Source organism: Ictalurus furcatus, chromosome 5, assembly GCF_023375685.1.
Source record: "Ictalurus furcatus strain D&B chromosome 5, Billie_1.0, whole genome shotgun sequence".
Classification (NCBI taxonomy): domain Eukaryota; kingdom Metazoa; phylum Chordata; class Actinopteri; order Siluriformes; family Ictaluridae; genus Ictalurus; species Ictalurus furcatus.
The window spans coordinates 29,143,941-29,163,455 of NC_071259.1; the positions used below are offsets into that span (position 1 = coordinate 29,143,941).

The 19,515-nt window shown below is 43.3% G+C and overlaps 1 protein-coding gene across 3 annotated transcripts in view; it reads right to left on the reverse strand.

Annotated features, from left to right (window-relative positions):
• gripap1 (GRIP1 associated protein 1) overlaps positions 1-19,515 on the reverse strand; it is a 64,451-nt gene that overhangs the window by 23,840 nt on the left and 21,096 nt on the right. For all 3 annotated transcript variants that reach the window (XM_053625647.1, XM_053625646.1, XM_053625648.1), the window contains 7 exons: positions 18,952-19,164; positions 18,054-18,167; positions 17,708-17,785; positions 15,701-15,796; positions 13,181-13,237; positions 12,425-12,524; positions 3,277-3,410 (listed from right to left, as the gene is read on the reverse strand). In XM_053625647.1, the coding sequence (XP_053481622.1) occupies positions 3,277-3,410; positions 12,425-12,524; positions 13,181-13,237; positions 15,701-15,796; positions 17,708-17,785; positions 18,054-18,167; positions 18,952-19,164 (792 nt within the window). The remainder of the gene's footprint in view (positions 1-3,276; positions 3,411-12,424; positions 12,525-13,180; positions 13,238-15,700; positions 15,797-17,707; positions 17,786-18,053; positions 18,168-18,951; positions 19,165-19,515) is intronic.

Sequence of the window (19,515 nt, forward strand, 5' to 3'; positions counted from 1 at the left end):
GATAGGAGTAACATAAATATTAGTAATAATATTCATCTGAGGACAAGAGGACATTAATTAAATTAATTAATTTCTCTTATGACCCCATTTGTAAATCAAGTGACCCCTAGTTTAGAGATATTTTACACTGGGGTGCTGGAATTTTAAGCAGCGTACATGTGATCGTCGTCGTTGTTGTTGTTTCAGCCACAGTTAAAGGAATCCTAAAAGTCCCCCGTCCTTGCCCTGGATTACTCTTTCAGCGTGTGGAGTGGTGAAATGGAGATGCGGAACAAGCAGAATGTAAACACTCGAGCGCACGGCCGCTTGGCACCTTCCATCTGTCCATGTGGAAAACTTCACACTCCACAGACACAGCCCCGGGAAACGCAGCTTTAGTCCTGCTAAAACGACTGGAAAATCCTGCGTCGATCTTCGGTCTGTAGCTCGGACGGAGCTGAAACGGGTCCGGCACGGCTGACTTGCTCGCGACGTGCTCGGGCGGGAAAGCGTTCATGAGCATGAACTGTTAAGTCAGGACGGTAGTGACTGATCACCTAAACTATACACCCCCCACTGCAGTAATCACTTCTACGTAGAGACAATTCCTTCATCTTCCTACAAGTGTTCGTGCTTGTAGTGTAGCGTTCATGCTTACTACTCGTTTCGGCGTGCGTTCGGGTTCAGGAACCGGAGTGTATGCGATGAAAACGAGGTCAGCCTGTCCCTGAGACTGGAAGCGGTCCCTTGAGGTCCTTTCTCAATTCCCCCGGAGAGTCTTATCTTTCCTCCGGCTTATTAAATGAGCTTCTTTTACTAAAGGACAAAGACGATTCAGCTTAAATAAAGACTGCCTCGTTTCGGCTTTTGTTTGGTTTTGCGGAAGAAGAGCAGGCGTGGTGGTGGTGGGGGGGGGGGGGGGTTATTTTAAACGGAGTTATTTTAAAACTGCAGTATTCATGCTTATTACAGTATCCAGGAGTATATTAATAGCTGCATACCGTGCCTATAGGAAATCATCATACCCTGTCGAAATCCTTACCTTTTGTCACCCTGGAAACTATGTGACGTCTGTATTTACACGTCATAACCCTGGACAAATTCTGAACAATTATTAAAAAGTTCATTCGTGAAATTCCCGGTTTGGATAAGTCATCAGCCCCCTTAGAGTAACCGTTATAAACTTGCTCAGGTACAACCAATCAGTTCCCAGATCACAACACCAGGCTAATTGACCCCCACTTGACATCAATCGCAGGGATTTTGATTATTTCATAAGAAAACCGTCTGTTCCGTGACGATTCCATTACTAGTAGTGCATGGCAACGCAAAGAATACACCATGGTTGGAAAGGTGCTTTCGAAAGGGCTCCGGGACAAAGTGGTGGAAAGGAACAAGTTAAGAGAAGGACACAAAAAAAGATTTCAAATGGCTTTAAGCATCCCTCTGAGTCCCGTTAAGAGCATTATTAAGAAGTGGAAAGCGTATAGCACTACCAACACCTTGACTAGATCGGGCCGTCCCTCCGCTCCAAACCGGATGACCGAGCCAGGAGGATAATGATCACGGACGCTACCAAGAGGCCAATGGCAACTTTGAAGGACTTACAAGTCCTTAAGGTTGAGATTGGTCGGTCTGTACATGTGACAATCTCACAAGCTTTACACAAAGCTGTCCTGTATGGCAGGGTGAAAAGAAAGTAGCCTCTTCTGAAAAAGGGCCACACAGAGTCTCGTTTGTGCTTTGCAAAAAAAAAAAAAAAATCCTTGGAAGATGCTAATACTATGTGGCAAAAGGTTTTATGGTCAGATGAGACCAAGATTGAACTTTTTGGACTGAACTGCAAGCGACCACCCGAAGCGACCACCCAAAACACATCATACCTACTGTGAAGCATAGTGGTGGCAACGTTATATTGTGGGGGTGTTTCTCTTCAGCAAGGACTGGGCAATTGAAGGGATTGAAGGGGAAACAGATGCTGTCAAGTACACCCAAATCCTTGAGGAAAACCTGCAGTCTTCTGCTAGATAGCTGAAGATGGGCAGGTGGTTCACCGTCCAGCACGACAACGACCCTGAACACACCGCCAAAAAAACTATGCAGTGGCTTAAGGATAGGAAGGTGCATGTCCTTGAGTGGCCAAGTCAGAGCCCCGATCTAAATCCAATCTGTCGATGTGGATCGTCGCTCATGACGAAATAAAAAAAAAAAGTCTTTATTGATCACATATACATATGCACAGTGAAATTCTTTTCTTCGCATACCCCAGCATGGTAGGAAGTTGGGGTCAGAGCGCAGGGTGAGCCATGATGCAGCGTCCCTGGAACAGAGAGGGTTAAGGGTCTTGTAAGTGGCCCAAAAGTGGCACCTTGTCAGCGCTGGGGCTTGAACCCCTGACCTTCCGGTCAGCAAAATTAGACTGAACTCGAACGAATCTCAAGGAAGAACGGCCAAATGTTCCCCAATCTAGGTGCGCAAAGCGAGAGACATATCCAAACAGACTGATGGCTGTAATTAAAGCAAAAGATGGCTCTACGAAGTATTAAATCATGAGGCTGATCACTTTTCCAACTCTGTTGTTCTAGTTTTCTTTCCAACAGTTTCCGAACTGTTGCCTTTTTACGTTGATGTTGTAAGGCAGAATGTGTAAATAAAGCTGGAACAAATAAATATATTTTTCATCGATTTTGATCTCAGGTTGTAAGACAAAAAAAAAAAAGACTACTTCAAAAGAGGTATGATGATTTTCTATAGGCACTGTACGAGCTCAGAGAGCTGCAAATAGTAAGTTGTCTATGGCAACGGAGCAGAGCGAGGTGGATGTGAGTGAGTGGTTTTTTTTGTTTCTTTTTAGAGTTTGGTTTCTCACCCCTGTTCCAGAAAGGATGTGAAAATTGCACTGCGTCCACACCTGTTTTGTGTGCGTTAAATCAACACGTGCCGTCAAAAACGGACGCAGTTGTGCGGTGGTTTATCGGCGGCCTATTAAAACATGGCGCGCAATTGGCTCCGTCATTTAGCCATTTCAAATAAATGTAAACATAACATTTGTTCGGTAAAGATATTGTGTGATAGTTTGGAAAATATATACACCACGATACTGTTGAACTCTTGATTCTGAATGGTCTGTAGGTGTTGACCGACAAATCGTAGGTTTCTATTGATTCGAATACGTTACTGTTTCTATAGCAACAGCTAACACAGGTGAACTAGTTAAACCTAGTGCTTGCAGGACGTTATGGAGGTCCGTGGAAACGGTCTGTCCGAGAACCTTTGAGAAACACAATCTTGGAATACCTTATTGGTGGTCTGTGCCGATGCTCCTTCCTTCATCATCTCTCTGTAGCTGAAGGACGAGACGCTGCTGCTGTCTCCTGTCTGCTGGGTCCGACACGGAGAACTGATCTCAGACAACACCAGCTCCTCCAGACCTAGACACAATAACACACACACATCTCAGATAAACAGCCATTCCCCTTTCACACTGACACAGCAGACGTTCGCGTCTATATTAAGAAAACACGTGGTAACTTCATTTAACACAAAAACAGATGTTCTGCATGTTAAATTGCTCAGTCTGACATCCTGACTCTATGAACGTACACTCCGCTAACCGCCATGCTGTTGTCTGAGAGCCTTCTCGGATTTTTACCTGCAAGGCTCCTAAAATGATAACCATAACCCCCTGAAACAGCTAATGGAACTCGGGCATAATCAGTTTACGTGTGGTTTTGGTCTGTGCTGCTGTAGAAGAACCACACGGTTATAGTTACTTGATATTCACACAGAATTCTGTTCAAATGTAATATACTACGATCGATGAAGATTTCACAGGGCCTCTGAAGAAAAGCTGTCGAAGCTCATAAACCTGAAAAGAACAGTGGAAGGATTTGTAAAGACCGGGGCCTTCATCAATATAGAGTTTGTTTACACATTTTCAGCACTGCTGCTAGACGCACGACGTGACTCGGTCCTACGAAAACCTGCCCGAGGGCATGGCGAAGAAATTTTTAGCAAGTGAGGGATGCATCTGAAAATGTCTTGCATTTGACATACATAATCTACCACAAGGAAGACTCGAGGGTAGAGCAAGAGCAGAGTTCATGGCAGAACACACTGCTCGAAAGAGTGAAGAGCAGCATCGAGAGAGGCGTAAAACACACAGTGCCACAAGAAGCAAACAAACACACTGCAGCACAGCGCACAAGGAAGCCCCAAGACTGCTTAGAGCAACAGCGCCAAACAACATTCCCTGCCATCAATGAATAGAACAGACACGCAGCAAGTGATCAGTCATACTTTACACATGGAGGGTGGAGGGAGGGAGGGAGGGGGGAGGGTGGGAGGGAAGGAAGGAAAGAAAGAAAGAAAGAAAGAAAGAAAGAAGAGGGAGGGAGAGAGAGGGGAAAAGAAAGAAGACAGGGAAGGAAGGCAGGAAGGATGGAAGGAAGGAAAGAAAGAAAGAAAGAAAGAAAGAAGAGGGAGGGAGAGAGAGGGGGAAAGAAAGAAGACAGGGAAGGAAGGCAGGAAGGATGGAAGGAAGAAAAACAAGGAAGGAATGAAATCACAAAAGGAAGGAAGGAAGGAATGAAGGGAGTGAGGGAAAGAAAGAAGACAAGGAAGGAAAGAAGGAAGGAAGAGGGGGAAAAGAAAAACGAAAGAAAGAGAGAAAGAAGGCAGGGGAGGAAGGAAGAAAAACAAGGAAGGAAGGAAATGACAGAAGGAAGGAAGGAAGGAAGACAAGGAAGGAATGAAATCACAAAAGGGAGGAAGGAAGGAATGAAGGGAGTGAGGGAAAGAAGGAAGGAAGAGGGGAAAAAGAAAGAAAGAGATTGAGAGAGAAAGAAAGAGAGAATGAAGGCGGGGGGAAGGAAGGAAATCACAGAAGGAAGGAAGGAAGAGGGGGTAAAGAAAGAGAAAGAAGACAGGGAAGGAAGGAAGAAAAACACGGAAGGTTGGTTTTAAACATGTGGAATTATCTGGAACAGCACGTGGAACAGTGGAGCAGACTCATGGACTCTGGAGGCGGAGTCTAAGACTGACAGGAACTCACTGATCGAGACTCGACTGGGATTCGTACCCGACAGCACTGCTGCTGCTATTAAACAGTCAAAAGGCTTAACCAAATATTAAGAAAAGAAACGACAAGCGACTTTTTTGTTGTTGTTTGTTTCGTTCACTTGGGACATTTGGGTTCCGTTTTGGCAATCGTATACAGAAAAGAAGACACTACATCCCAAGAGCAATCTTTATTCCAGCTGTAAGGCTGAGTGAGGAGAGTGTGAAGGTGTGGGACCACCCCACAGACCTCGATCGCTCGCAGTAACCTCGATCCGACGGAGACACTGCGGTGAGACCTGAAGCGAGCCGTTTAAAACAAACACAAAAACATAGACATAGTTCCAGCAAGACAGATAAATGTGTCTCCTAACCACAGAAAGGGTCAGAAAGGAATGACCTCAACGCCAAGAGATTCACATTCTTCTTCCTTAAATTACCTCAAGTGTTTAAAACCATCTGCTAACAAATCCACAGCAACGTTACACGTAGCGTTTAAGTGTCTTTATCAGGATAAAGAACTGTTCAGGCATGAACTCCGATCATTCACAGTGCAACTGAGATAAATAATGCTAGAGCCATTGTTAAACTACTCAAGTACACAGCGTATAATAAGCACAATCTACTTGCTCATAAAAAAAAAAGAAGAAGCTTAAACATCTGCAGAACTGAATTAGCATAAACAGGATCTCTGATGCACTTTATAGACAACAATAGGCAAGTGAACTGAGATACTTAAATGCTACGTCAACCAAACTACTGCCAAGCATTTGATCCCATAAAACACCCTACGGTCACAAGTCTCAAATCTCAACAGAAGTGTAAGTGTGTGTGTGTGTGTGTGTGTGTGTGTGTGTGTGTGTGTGTGTGTGTGTGTGGAGATAAAGGAAGAAGCCAAGGTGCTAATGCAGCATACTTTCGTGATAAATTTAGAGGTTGTAAAAATTTCTAAAAAAGGTACACAATGAGTCCAGAGAAACAGGAGGTTTTAGACAAAAGGCTTTCATCAGCTATACAAGAACAAGCTGCTTCTCCATGGATGGATGGGGGAGAGGAAAGAAAGAAGGGGAGAAAGAAAGAAAGAAAGAGAGGAAGAAAGAAAGAAGGGGAGAAAGAAAGAAAGAAAGAAGGGGAGAAAGAAAGAAAGAAAGAAGGGGAGAAAGAAAGAAAGAAGGGGGGAGAAAGAAAGAAAGAAGGGGAGAAAGAAAGAAAGAAGGGGGGAGAAAGAAAGAAAGAAGGGGAGAAAGAAAGAAAGAAGGGGGGAGAAAGAAAGAAAGAAAGAAAGAGAGGAAGAAAGAAAGAAGGGGAGAAAGAAAAAGAAAGAAGGGGAGAAAGAAAGAAGGGGAGGGAGAAAGAAAGAAAGAAGGAGGGAGAAAGAAAGAAAGAAGGTGGGAGAAAGAAAGAAAGAAGGGGGGAGAAAGAAAGAAAGAAGGAGGGAGAAAGAAAGAAAGAAGGGGGGAGAAAGAAAGAAAGAAGGGGGGAGAAAGAAAGAAAGAAGGGGGAGAAAGAAAGAAAGAAAGAGAGGAAGAAAGAAAGAAGGGGAGAAAGAAAGAAGGGGAGGGAGAAAGAAAGAAAGAAAGAAGGGGAGAAAGAAAGAAAGAAAGAAAGAAGGGGGGAGAAAGAAAGAAAGAAAGAAGGGGGAGAAAGAAAGAAAGAAAGAAGGGGAGAAAGAAAGAAAGAAAGAAGGGGAGAAAGAAAGAAAAAAGGGGGGAGAAAGAAAGAAAGAAGGGGGGAGAAAGAAAAAGAAGGGGGGAGAAAGAAAGAAAGAAAGAAGGGGGGAGAAAGAAAGAAAGAAAGAAGGGGAGAAAGAAAGAAAGAAAGAAAGAAAGAGGAAGAAAGAAAGAAAGAAAGAAAGAAGGGAAAAAGAAAGAAAGAAGGGGAGGGAGAAAGAAAGAAAGAAGGGAAAAAGAAAGAAAGAAGGGGAGGGAGAAAGAAAGAAGAGGAGGGAGAAAGAAAGAAAGAAAGAAGGGAAAAAGAAAGAAAGAAGGGGAGGGAGAAAGAAAAAGAAAGAGTGAAAGAAGGGAATAGAAAGAAAGAAGGGGAGAAAGAAAGAAAAAGAAAGAAAGAAGGGGGAGAAAGAAAGAAAGAAAGAAAGAAGGGAAAAAGAAAGAAAGAAAGACGGGGAAGGAAGGAAGAAAAAAAAGACAAGGAAGGAAGGAAATCACTGAAGGAAAGAAGGAAACAAAGACTAAAAGAATACAAGGAAGGAAGTAGTATCTGTAAATGAATAAGCTGCAAGAAGCTAAAGGACACACACACACACACACACACACACACACACACACACACACACACCACTTTGTATTTATTAAAGAAGAAAATGTTATACCTTTATCAATTTATTGTTACATTTAACTTTAAGAAACATTCCGGAAACAAGATATCGACTTGCGTAATAAACAGCCGTTCCCTCACCGGCCCCTCCATTCCATCTCTCCGTGTTAATAAGACAAAATGCAGCTTGTCATGTTACTGATAAACTGCAAAGTCCTCTGTCCTGAAGACTTTCCCTGCGGCGAACAATTTAATCAGAACAGCTTTAACTCAAAGTGCTGATGCAGTCTCCAATCCATAAAGGTTATACACACGTCTCCTCGCAGAACGCTTCGTCATGCCGACGCGGCGGCGTTTTTCCTCGTTAAAGCGTAAATTGCGCGAGAGCCGAACACACCCGTTCTGTCGGAGTCGTTACTATAGAACGGTTACGGGTTTAAACAAGCGCGTTAACGGAAATCTGAGACTCATCATCAGAACCGACCCGGAGAGTGTAAAGTCGTGAAGACTCGCCTGTGGTGGAAAACCTTCTGACCGTTACAAAAGCACTGACACTGGAGACTCCTTCCAGAAACGTTAAACATCTCCTTACTGAAAGCTTCACCAGAGCAACAACTTACAGTTATTCTTCGGTAAATAACAATTCATTAACAGGTCATTACCCGTCTTTGATGGTGTACTACATTGTCCACTGTGAATGAGACGCTACGGTAGAAACGATAACATACTGGAACGCACGAATTAATATAAACCTTGCCGTCTGCACGATCGATTGACAGAGCTGCTGTTTTACAAAATATATCAACACTTTCTGACTGATCAGACTTGAGAATATAATGTAGTGTATATATATATATATATATATATAAAAACATATCACACATAAATACACACATACATATATACACGCACACATATATAGTCATGGTCTGGTCCAGGAAGCACTGTGTTACTCTCTTTAAGGTGTGTGTGTGTGTGTTTGTGTGTATATAAGACAAAGGATGAGCGTCTGGAAAGTCATAGACCATCTAGATTTTTTCCCCTACTTTAAAATGTCTGATTCTAAACTTTCTGTAAAGTCACCATTAAACATTTACAGCCATTTAAATAATGGATGAATCAAAAGAGGAGAGCACTGGCCTCACCAAAAACCTTCAGAGAGCAAATCTGCCTACGCTGTGGCAAATTTCTAGATGTGTATGTGTGTGTGTGTGGGGGTGGTACCATTAAATATTTACACATCCCGTCCCTCCCTGATAATGATGCTGTGGGGATGTCGGGGAGGAGAGGAATATCCCCTGAAGGACTAATTGTTTTAACAGCTGACGAACTGCAGCACCTTGGGGCAATTTGGAGACGGTCCTTGCTGCAGAACCAGAGAACCAGAGCTGGATTTGATTGAACTCCTCCTATAAACTTAATGCACACAATGTTGTACAACATGAAACAACACATAAAGCGCACTTATCCAGCCTGAAACACATGGAGGTGTTTTCAACCCCTGGACCTCAAGAAGTGGGACGTCAGAGCTTGGGATGACTTCTGTGCAAGTGGGGGCTGAAACCACGGATGCCCCCATGCTCATCTTCTGTTAGCGACAAGCTAGCCAAATAACTGTTCAAACCAGCGAACTGTATAGGCATTGTTATAGATTTACCATGCTGATATGTCTGTATGTTGATTGATCTAAAGCAAATACTTGTGTATATAGAGTATAACTCATTTAAAGGTAAGAAAGAAGTGCTACTCTGTTCGCTGCTGATGCTGTAAAGAGCCATGCTGATTTGTCGACACTTGCTGAACTCGGAGTTGATGAGGCCATCAGAGAGTTCCCGAGCTGAGGGGGTGTTTTCTTTGTCTACTGGTTGGAGGTCAGGAGTTACTGGTTACGATCGCTCCACTCCACCCAGGTAGGACAAGCTGGATCAGTTCAGACTCCACTTTTTGCTCTGGGTACTTGACAAATTTGGGGTTGTCTTTTCAATCATTTGCTCCACTACGATTAGGAGGATGTACAGTTGTGAATCTAAAACTTCCAGTCTGAGAAAACTCTCAGGTCACACATCTAAGCAAAGCTTGGTAGAGTCTGATCGCAGTGAGAACACGATTTACCCCTGATTCAGGTTAGATGCGGGGCCAAATTCTACCTGTCTGCTGTCAGACGTTCCTGGCAAATGTTTGTTTGATTCAGCACCTACTGCTGAAAAAAAAGTACTGATCAGTACACACGTGTAGTACGAATACAATCCGGACATCCGCCATGCTGGCAGCGTCATGTGACCTACAACTTCAAAAGAGCCGACGCCCTGCATTCCACCACTCTTGATTCGGACAGCTCTTCGGCGCCAGTCCCTGCTCAGAAGGTCGTGAGTTCAAACCCCAGCACCGCTAAGCAGCCACTGTTGGGCCCCTGAGCAAGGCCCTTAACCCTCAATGGCTCAGATGTATGAAAGATAAATGGAAGTCACTCTGCATAAGGGCGTCTGCCAAATGCTGCCATAAATGCAATGCAATGTAATGTACTCCTCCTTTGATGTACCTGCTTTTCTCCTACTGTTTATTTGGATAGTATGGATATCCAGACGCAGCCTTTGTTTCACTATTCTCAAGTGACGTCATGTGATCAGATACTGCAGTTTCCCACAATGCCTTTCAGGACTGATGGCACCTTTCCAGATGTGCAAGCTGCCCATTCCAAAGGCACTAACGCACCCCCAAATCATCAGAGATGCAGGCTTTTAAACCGAGTGCTGATAAAAAGCCAGATGGTCCCTCTCCTCTTTAGTTTAGAGGACACGGTGTCAGTGACTACGTTTACATGGACAGCAGTAATCTAATTATTGACCTTATTCTGAATAAGACAATATTGGGATTAAGGTGTTTAGAGTCACTTTTAGAATACTCCTTTCATGTTCAGGTTTTACGTGTTATAGAACATAGATCGATTAACGGCACACGTCATTACATCACCGCGCCACGCCGTCCGACGTCCCTCCAGAATTTCACGCATCAACATACAGTTTGTCTTCGTGATGGTACCGTATACAGTTTTGGGTGTTTTTATTTAAAATTTTTACAAACGCTTCAAGTGCGGTTAATTATTAGTCATGCTGTACGTGCAAATAGACGACTGCTTGAAACCATGGACTACGTCCCAAATCGCGTACTTACCTTCTATATAGTAGCTGAGATACATGTATTTCACCTACTATAGGCCTATAGTAGGTAAGTACACGGTTTAGGACGCAGCCGTGCTCTCTTGTTTGCCGTCAAATGGTTGAGCTCTGCAGTGTGTGTGTACGTGTCCTGTCGCAAAATGCGGTGAAAACTCTCACACGACGTTAATAGTGTGATTAAGGTGTTTACATGTCTGTAACGCACGTCAATAATGCGACTAAAACAGGAGTACTCCACACGTCTTAATTCGATTCGTGTTTTCTTCGAGGACGAGCTCAATCGGATTAAGGTAATTAAAATTTGCTGTTTACATGCTAGTTTCTTAAATCACAGTATCGTCTTAAATCAGGTTAATATTGGATTATTGTCGTCCATGTAAACGTACTGAATGGTTTCCAAAAAGAATTTCGATTCATCTGACCACAGAAGAGTTTTCCACTTTGCCTCGGTCCATTTTAAATGAGCTTTGGCCCAGAGAAGACGGCAGTGTTTCTGGATCATGTTCACATACGGCTTCTTCTTTGCATGATAGAGCTTTAACCAGCTGTTGTGGATGGCACGGCCAACTGTGTTCATAGACAATGAGTTCTGGAGGTGTTTCCGAGCCCATGCACTGATTTCCATCACAGAATCCCTACTGTATACACTCACAATTAAACATTTTAGTCAGAAAGACTCAAATTAAAGTTATACAGTATGTTATAGCACGAGTACAAACCCTGAACTACTACAGGAATGAAGTAGAAAAACTGGTATTGTGATTCCGCCTAGAGTCGAACTGCATTACAACAATACTGTGACGCATTCGGTTCCATTCGACACGTATCTAAACCCGGGCTTCGTTTCATAGCTGCAGCTTCTGTGTGCAGGGGTCACGAGGCAGTTTTCGTCCGCCGTCTTATTTATGCGCGCTGCTGCATATTCACGTACCCGTACTAAATCTTTAATGTTGCATGCACAAGACATTTCCCAATGGTGCTCAGCGCATCTGCTCCTTGCCCTCACCCCCCCCCCCCCCCCCCCCCCACATCCACCCCATCCACCCGTTCCACCCCACCATACCCTACCTGCGTTCATTCAAACACAGGAAACACTTTCCATGTTAATACTGATGGAATAGAATGCAGGAGAAGGAGCAGTAATGTCAAGTTTACCTTTCCACTCCTCAAGGTTACTCGTCCCCAAGTGCCTCATTCTTACGTCATTATGGTGGCATAAGCAGTACGGAGTTCAGATTTCTCGGTCACTGCAGCACGGAAGCTAGAATAACGGGAATTTTACCTTTCCTTGTGTACGGTATTGTGGAATCAGCGTTTCACAGTAAAGTGAGGTTCACTGTAGTACTTCCTGACCACAGTTTGGTGTTTATTGTTATCGTTTCAATGTTATGTTGCAGGAAGACGTGTAGTTTGGTACATTTAGTCAAATAAATACAAATTAAAATACATTTTTAACCCCGGGTTCAGGGAATCCAGGTGAAAACTTTGGAGTACGCCATGTGTGAACGTGGAGATGGGCTACTTCCTGTTTTAAAAGGTCTTACAATATCAGGACGCAAAGGATGTCTGGAGATGCCTTCTACAGACAACTAAAAAAAGAACAAAAAAATTCAAATTGCACGGGACTACAGCTGAAATACTTGTTTTTTTTTTTTTGTATAAGCAAGCAGCCTTGAGTGAAAAGGCTTAACCTGAAAACTTGATCGCTGTTGAGTAAAGTAAAGTAAAGTAAAGTAAACACCAATATATTATGCACATGCAGGCATATAAAAATCAATCTGCGGTTCGGAAAGAATTTGTCGGCGGAAACATAACCTGCGGTGGTACAAGATTGATCCTGGTTTGAACTCTAGTACATGGGTTAAGTGTTGCAACAAGACTAAAAGTGCAGGGGGCGGAGTCTTCACTCGTCCTGGTAGCGGTGGAGCATGGCTTACCTGTCCTGGTCTTGGAGTTGGTCAGGATTTCTTGTAGCCTCTCCTGCAACTTGTCCGCTCTTTTGCGCTCCAGATGGAGCTGCCGCTTCAAGTCTTTCAGCTGTATGAAATGAAAACGAGAGAGAGAGAGAGAGAGAGAGAGAGAGACGATCCTTAAACAAAGCTATTGCGTTAATCCGTTTAGCAGGCAATCACGGGAACGCTTTCAAAGCGCTAAAGCGGCAGGAAGTACAGTGCTACATCTGTCCCGAGTCCTCCGATGAGCCGTAACTCGAATGCGAAAGCTTTCTCTAACAGACTTTCCTTTTAAATACCTTCTTTAAAAAAAGGTTTAATTCACTTAGACATTTTAAGCCATCGTGTAGAAAGTGTTCAGGCTCTAATATCCTAATCCAAATATGCAAAACCTGGTAGAAACTGGTATTTATGAACAAAACAACACACACACACACACACACCTAGAATATAAAAATATGATGTCTGACATCTCCCAAAACATAAAACTACCAGTAAAAACCGAAGTCTCTGGACAGCGTGGTGATGAGTAGCGATCTCATGCATCTCATTAGTTAGAGCCCCAGTCTGCTGTTTAGAGCAGCAAAACCACGAACTGGACATCAACTGCGTTTTTAATTCACTTTCTGGGAATCTCAGAGAGATGGAAAGACCTGACTCATGACTTATTCGTCTGTCTCCGGTATAAGAGCGTGAGAGTGAGTGTTTATGCTCGTGAGAGATAGAGAGAAGCCCACTTACCGCTGAACTGCCTTTCTTCTCCAGAATCCGCTGTTCATCTACAGTGTCTCTAATCTCCTACAAAACACACACACACACACACACACACACACACAAACAGAAGAAAGGTTAGTCTTAATTGACCATGTAATGGCTAAACTCAAACCCAGTTTTTGTTGCTCTGAAAAGGCTAAATCCCCAAGGAGATTTTGGCAGCAGATGTAAGCGACTCTCTCACACACAAAAACACACAGTCCTATTTTGGATCAGTTCAGGGAACACATCTTTATAAGAGGCTTCAGCTTTGCGAACAGATGCACACACACTAGGGTGCGGCCCACGTCGACGCTCGTCTAATTTAAAGTTCCGTGAACTAACCGCGTCGGTGGAAATCATGTCGATTAAAACATCTATTGTTTTTCTTTAGGAATAGTTTACCCATGAATGTCATGCTACACTGTCAAAGTCAAGTCGGGTTTATTTATACAGAGGATTTAAAGATGACAGAGTGGCCACCGAAGTGCTGCACAATAAAATCACAACACTCAAAAAGAGAACACTCAAAACTACAGACCTTAAAAATACTCAAGTGCCTAGGAGTTTTTAAAACGGATTTAAAAATGTCTAATATATACACACATATACATATACACACATACACTTTTTTAATTATTAAAGAAGTTAGACTCTTTAAATTTTATATAAAAAAAAAATTAAAAAAATTTTCCTCCAGTTTCAAAATTATTCAACCCCTTCATGGGAAGCATCTTTAGTACTTACTAGAGCACCTTTTTGCTGTTATGACCTTCTGCAAACGAGATGCATAGCCAGACTCCAGCTTCCAGCAGCGTTCCTGAGGAATCTTAGCCCATTCCTCATGAGCAATGGCCTCCAGTTCAGTAATATTCTTGGGTTGGCGTTGGCCTTCTCCAAATCCCACCAGAGATTTTCTATGGGGTTCAAGTCAGGTGACTGTGATGGTCCAGTACAATCTTCTAGGACTTCTTCAACCAAGCCTTGGTGGAATCTGAGGTACGTTTGGGATCATTGTCCTGTCGGAAGGTCCGATGATGCCCAAGCTTCAGCTTCCTCACAGACGGCATGAGGTTTTCTCCTAGGATTTCCTGATACTTCAATGAATCCATCTCGCCTTCCACACGCTGCAGGTTTCCAGTTCCAGAGGATGCACAGCAGCCCCAGAGCATCACCGAGCCACCACCATGCTTGACTGTGAACAGAGTTTGCTTTCTTCATTCATACCGCTGATCCATCGTGCCAAATAGTTCCAGTTTAGTTTCATCGCTCCACAGAACAGAATCCCAAACCTCTGTGGCTTATTTATATGATTTTGAGCCAACTTTACTTGTGCTTTTGGGTCAGTAGTGGTGAACGTCTTGGAGTTCTGGCATGGAAACCTTCTGCGTTTAGTACGCGTTATACTGCGCTCACTGAAACCTCAGTGCCTGTTGCTAACCCTTTTCCAGTCACTCGAGGGTTTTTCCACAACCTGCCTTCTCAGAAATCTGTCTGCAGCAGTTTCCTTTTTCTGCCCAATTCAGGTATTTCATAAATTTTCTGCCCCTGGCCAGTTCAGGTATTTCATGTGTTCCAGCTCAAGCACACCTGGTGCAACTAATGAAGCCCTTGATTAGCTTGAGACAACACCTGTTTTGCATATTTGTGCTGTTGTGAGGGATTCTATTCAGGGGGGTTGAATAATTTTGAGACTGGAGAAGTCATAATAAGTTGCATTTGCAGTCGAATTTGGGGAAACCACTTGAAGCATTTACAGCCGTAGCCTCATCAGTGTTTAAACTAACGACCTCAACACGGTGGGCCAATACCTTAGACAGCTGTGCCACTCGGCTCAGGAGCCGATAGATCATTTTAAGGAACGTAAGGAATAAAACACTTGGGGATGTGCTGTTATAGGAAAACAATCAACAGGGTTATGTGATGCTGCCAGTCGGTAAGCAGAGTTACTCTTAACACCCTGTAGTTGACCATTTTCTTATAACAGCATGTCCTGAAATGTTTTATTCTTCTTACACGACAGCAATTTATTACAGCCAACTATTACAGTAGGACACATTTACGGTTCTGTTTAACGGTGTGGAATTAAACGTACCCGTGTCCACAAAACAAGTCCGTTCCTGTTATCGCTTACATTATAGCGGCGATAAATAAATACAGCCTTTCTGTTTCTCTCTCAAAGTTAATAAGACACACAAAAAGAAAAGAGAAAAGTCCTATTTCCTGAAGACGTGCCCGTGTCAGAACTGGAAACACTAAATAAACACCTCCTCCTAACAAACCTCGGATTACAGAAACAATCACGCACATTTCCTAAATCAGTTCAAGTTGTTACTACGGAAAAGCAAAGATATTTGTGCATTAAAAATGATCTTCAGCTATCCAAGCTGCTGTTATAGAAAATTAACCAACACCGTCTGACCAATCAGAATCCAGCATTCAACAACGCTGTGGTGTAAAACGTAAATAACTCAACTTTTTATTTATTTATTTATTTTTTGCCAGTACCTGTTTGAGTTTAGCGATGGTGTTATTGAGCTCCTCTCTCTCCTTGTCCATGGTGGTGATCTGCTGTTTCACGGCCTCGATCTCTCCCGATTTCTCCTACACACGTCCATATAAACAAATGACCACTTCTGCACCGAGAGTAAACAAACACCCCTGGCATATTCAATTCAAACACAACTGATCTGAGTAATCGGGTTTTCTGTAGCGTCGAAAAGAAAAATAAATAAATAAATAAATAAATAAAACACACACATTTGCTCAGTTAGATGATCGGCACAATTTCCCACTTATCCCAAACGTAGTCAATCAGCCAAGACGTGTTTGATGGTTTAGCTTTTTCTACTTTTCAGTTTTGAGGCAGCGAACAAATCACTGGAAGTCGGTCTTACCCAAAACCCAAAGTTATTCAGTAAGGTCATGCAGAACTGATAGTGTGGTATGGGATACAAGATGACTTATGGTCAGCTACATTTACTCAATCTCACAGTGTCCTAGAGGTTACAGCAAAATAAAAAAAATAAAAAAACGGCTTTAGGACATTGCTATTTTTAGGCTGTTCTTATTACTACGGTTCGGCTACACCGCTAAAGACAAAAAAAAAAAAAAAAGGGGTATACCCCTGGTGTCCTGGCGAAATTCCCCCATTGGCCCTTATCTATCATGGCCCCCCTAATATATACCCCAGATGAAAGTGTAGATTCTGTGACCGAGCGCGCACAGCACGGAAGCTCGTGTCCGTCAAGAGAGCCCACTTAGACCGGGAGGGTGTTTCGTCTACAGCAGCATTAGGGAGGATTTTCTAGGCTAATACTGTATGAACGTGCCTCTGAAGGCTCGGTGCTGAGTAGGACTGGATGCTGATGTGCAACCCACGGCAACCGACGTGCTCTTCTGCACAGCGCTGGTCACGACGAAATTCACTCACTACGCCACATTGCAAGGAGTTTATTTCAATTTTATTTATTTAAAAGGACAACACCACAAATAACTTCAGGAGTGGGCAGGAGTGGGCTAAAATGTTCAGGCATCTATACATTTCACCATCAAAGTAAAAGAAAAAAAAGTGAGAACATTCCGTTAAAGCAAAACAGGCTTCAAATAAAGTACACGTAGCCTGCTTTCCTTAACGTTACTACAGGAACGGCTGTGATGTTAAAGTCCCCACGCAATCAAAATGGATGCTTTATGGCTTTTAGTATAAATATGTTCACCTTGAGGTCATCTATAAGCGAGTGGGCGCCAAAACGATGGCAAAATTCACATTTAGAAGATACATGCGTTCAAACTTAAAGGTCTATCTCTCTCTACCTCCAATACGGATCAACGGTTTTGATGACATCATTCTGCACTTCAGCTTCTCAGATTTTCCGTCCAATCAAACGCTCTGTAGAATCTAAAGTGTCCCGCCCAGAACATTGCAAAAATCCATGGTACTAATTGTCAAGTACAGATTAGCCGGGCTGTGAGGTAAGCTAAAGGGTAAAGGGGGAGGAGGAGCCACTCCATGTATATCCCGCCCTGACTTCCTGTTTCAGTGGAAATCACGTCAAAACGTCGAATAGCTCTGCGTTTTTCGATGTACTTCCTGAACAACCACAATCACTTTTTCCCCTGGAATTATTCCACCCTTTAGGACCTAGTTCCAATTTAAAGCTTAATAATGATAAAATAATCAAACGGAAGACGCCAAACATGTGGAAATTTAACTCCACCAAACCCTCACCATTAAAAAGTCCAAACTGAGGAAAACTTTTGAGAGGTGCTTCGAGGAAAGACGTGCTAAAAAGGCACAAACGGCTTACGTAAGCTCTGCATAACCACACTCTGGGGAATTTGTGGGTTTTCAGAATACCTGACCTCTAACGGGAGTCAAATAACTTTCATACAGGACTTCACTCACCGTGTTACTCACGATGTAGGTCAAGGCTCTCCCACTTTTTTTTTTTTTCCAGATACGACTTTAAAAGAGTTCTGAACATGACACGCACATATAAGCACGCACTGTACCTCAAGCTGGAGGGCTTGTTCTCTCTGCAGTCTCTCCATCTCCCCTGTGTGCTCCAGTCTGTTCTTCTCGATTATCTCCTGTTCACACACACACGCACGTGATTTTTCTTTACTACCACTGCTAACAAGGACTGGAAACAAATCTGCAGCAAGAATATTTTGGAAAGTTTTCGCTTTGAAGTCATGAGAAAGAAAATACAACACTGACATCAAGTGGTCAGGCTGATTATGATGGATTCTTAGGAAAAAAAGAAAAAGAAAGTAAAAGGCTACTCAGTGCTGATTATAGTGCAGAATGTGAAACCACGCGCACACACGCGCGTGCACATACACACACACACAGTACCTCGGCCTCTTTCAGCCTGCGCTCGAACCATCCCTTGGTTCCCTCCATGGACTGCAACTGAGCCTGCAGCTCTTCCACACTCTGCTGCAGACCCTCCAGCTCCTTATTGCGAGCCTACAACACACAGCAATGTTTCAAACACACACACATACACTTTCTATATTCCTCTCTTTTTTATATTACTTCTACTCTCCCTGTTCTTCACCATCTCCATCCTCAATCCTATCTCTACGGTATCAGTTTCTCGGCGTGTAACTAAGCGGCGTGTGGCTTCGGCGTACGACGTGATGTCATGGCACAGAGAGAAGATAAAACAACTGCGTGTGGACGCTTTGCTCAACATGGAAGCCACAGGGAGTGTGTGAGAGCTTGTGTTTGGGTACTTCTCTGTTTCACTGAAACAATACAGAGGCCTTAAGATGGCTACACCGCTGAGAGCTTCTGTTATTATAAAAATATTTCACTGCAGATATATAAAAGACGTGGTCTCTATAGTAACGTATGAAGCTTAGGAGTCCGTATTCGCTTGTTCAACACTGCCATGACAAAGTAAATTATTTATTTTAACACACACAAAAAAAGTGATTCACTTTCAAATGACCGGCTAATCCTAGGCGTTCATATACTTTGGCCGCTCACAGAAATGTTACATTGGATCATTTTCCTCAATAAAATATGACCGAGTATAATATTTTTGAGAATTGGGTTCTCTTTGTCTACTTTGAGGAAAATCAGATGATGTTCTGCGCCATATTTATGCAGACGTATAGAAAATGCACCATAACTTCGTGCAGGTGTTTACACTAGGACAATAGCGTCGTTTACGGTCAGGGCGACACCGAGCGCATGTCTACCTTCTATTTACGACTATTTCTTCCCCCCAGAATCCGTCTCTGACCTTCTCGTCTCGTAGCTGGGCGCGGATCTCCTCCTCCGTGCGGCTCTTTTCTTCGTGGAGGCCGCGGAGCTCTTTCTCGTAGCGTGCCCGGATGCACAGCACCTCTTTCTCATGCTGGAGTCGCAGGTCGCTCAGCTCCTCTTTGTGTCTCGACTTCTCCTGCGCCATCTCGATGGCCAGCTCGTCCAGCATGGCCTTGCGCTTGTCTGCGGTCTGCCACAGGGACAAGAGGTCACTCGGGAGACACAAGAACTCAGCAAGGACGTGCCGATAACGCTGAGAACGATACGGTCTTCCGGGCATCGGCGTGGCTGATTAGCGAACTTCAGCCAAGCTCATCAATATCGCAGTCGATTACGTTTAATTAACCGAGGAAGCCAAAAAAATTCTTAAAAGCGATTTTAAAAATGATTCATTTTGCGGCCATTGATTCTTTTGTGAGGGAAAAAAAACATAGGAAATGAATGTAAAATTAGTCAGTTATAATAGGAGTTCCTCAACACTCGAACTTTCTCAACACATTCTGTAGGACTATGTAATATTCACTCAATATTTTAAATATCT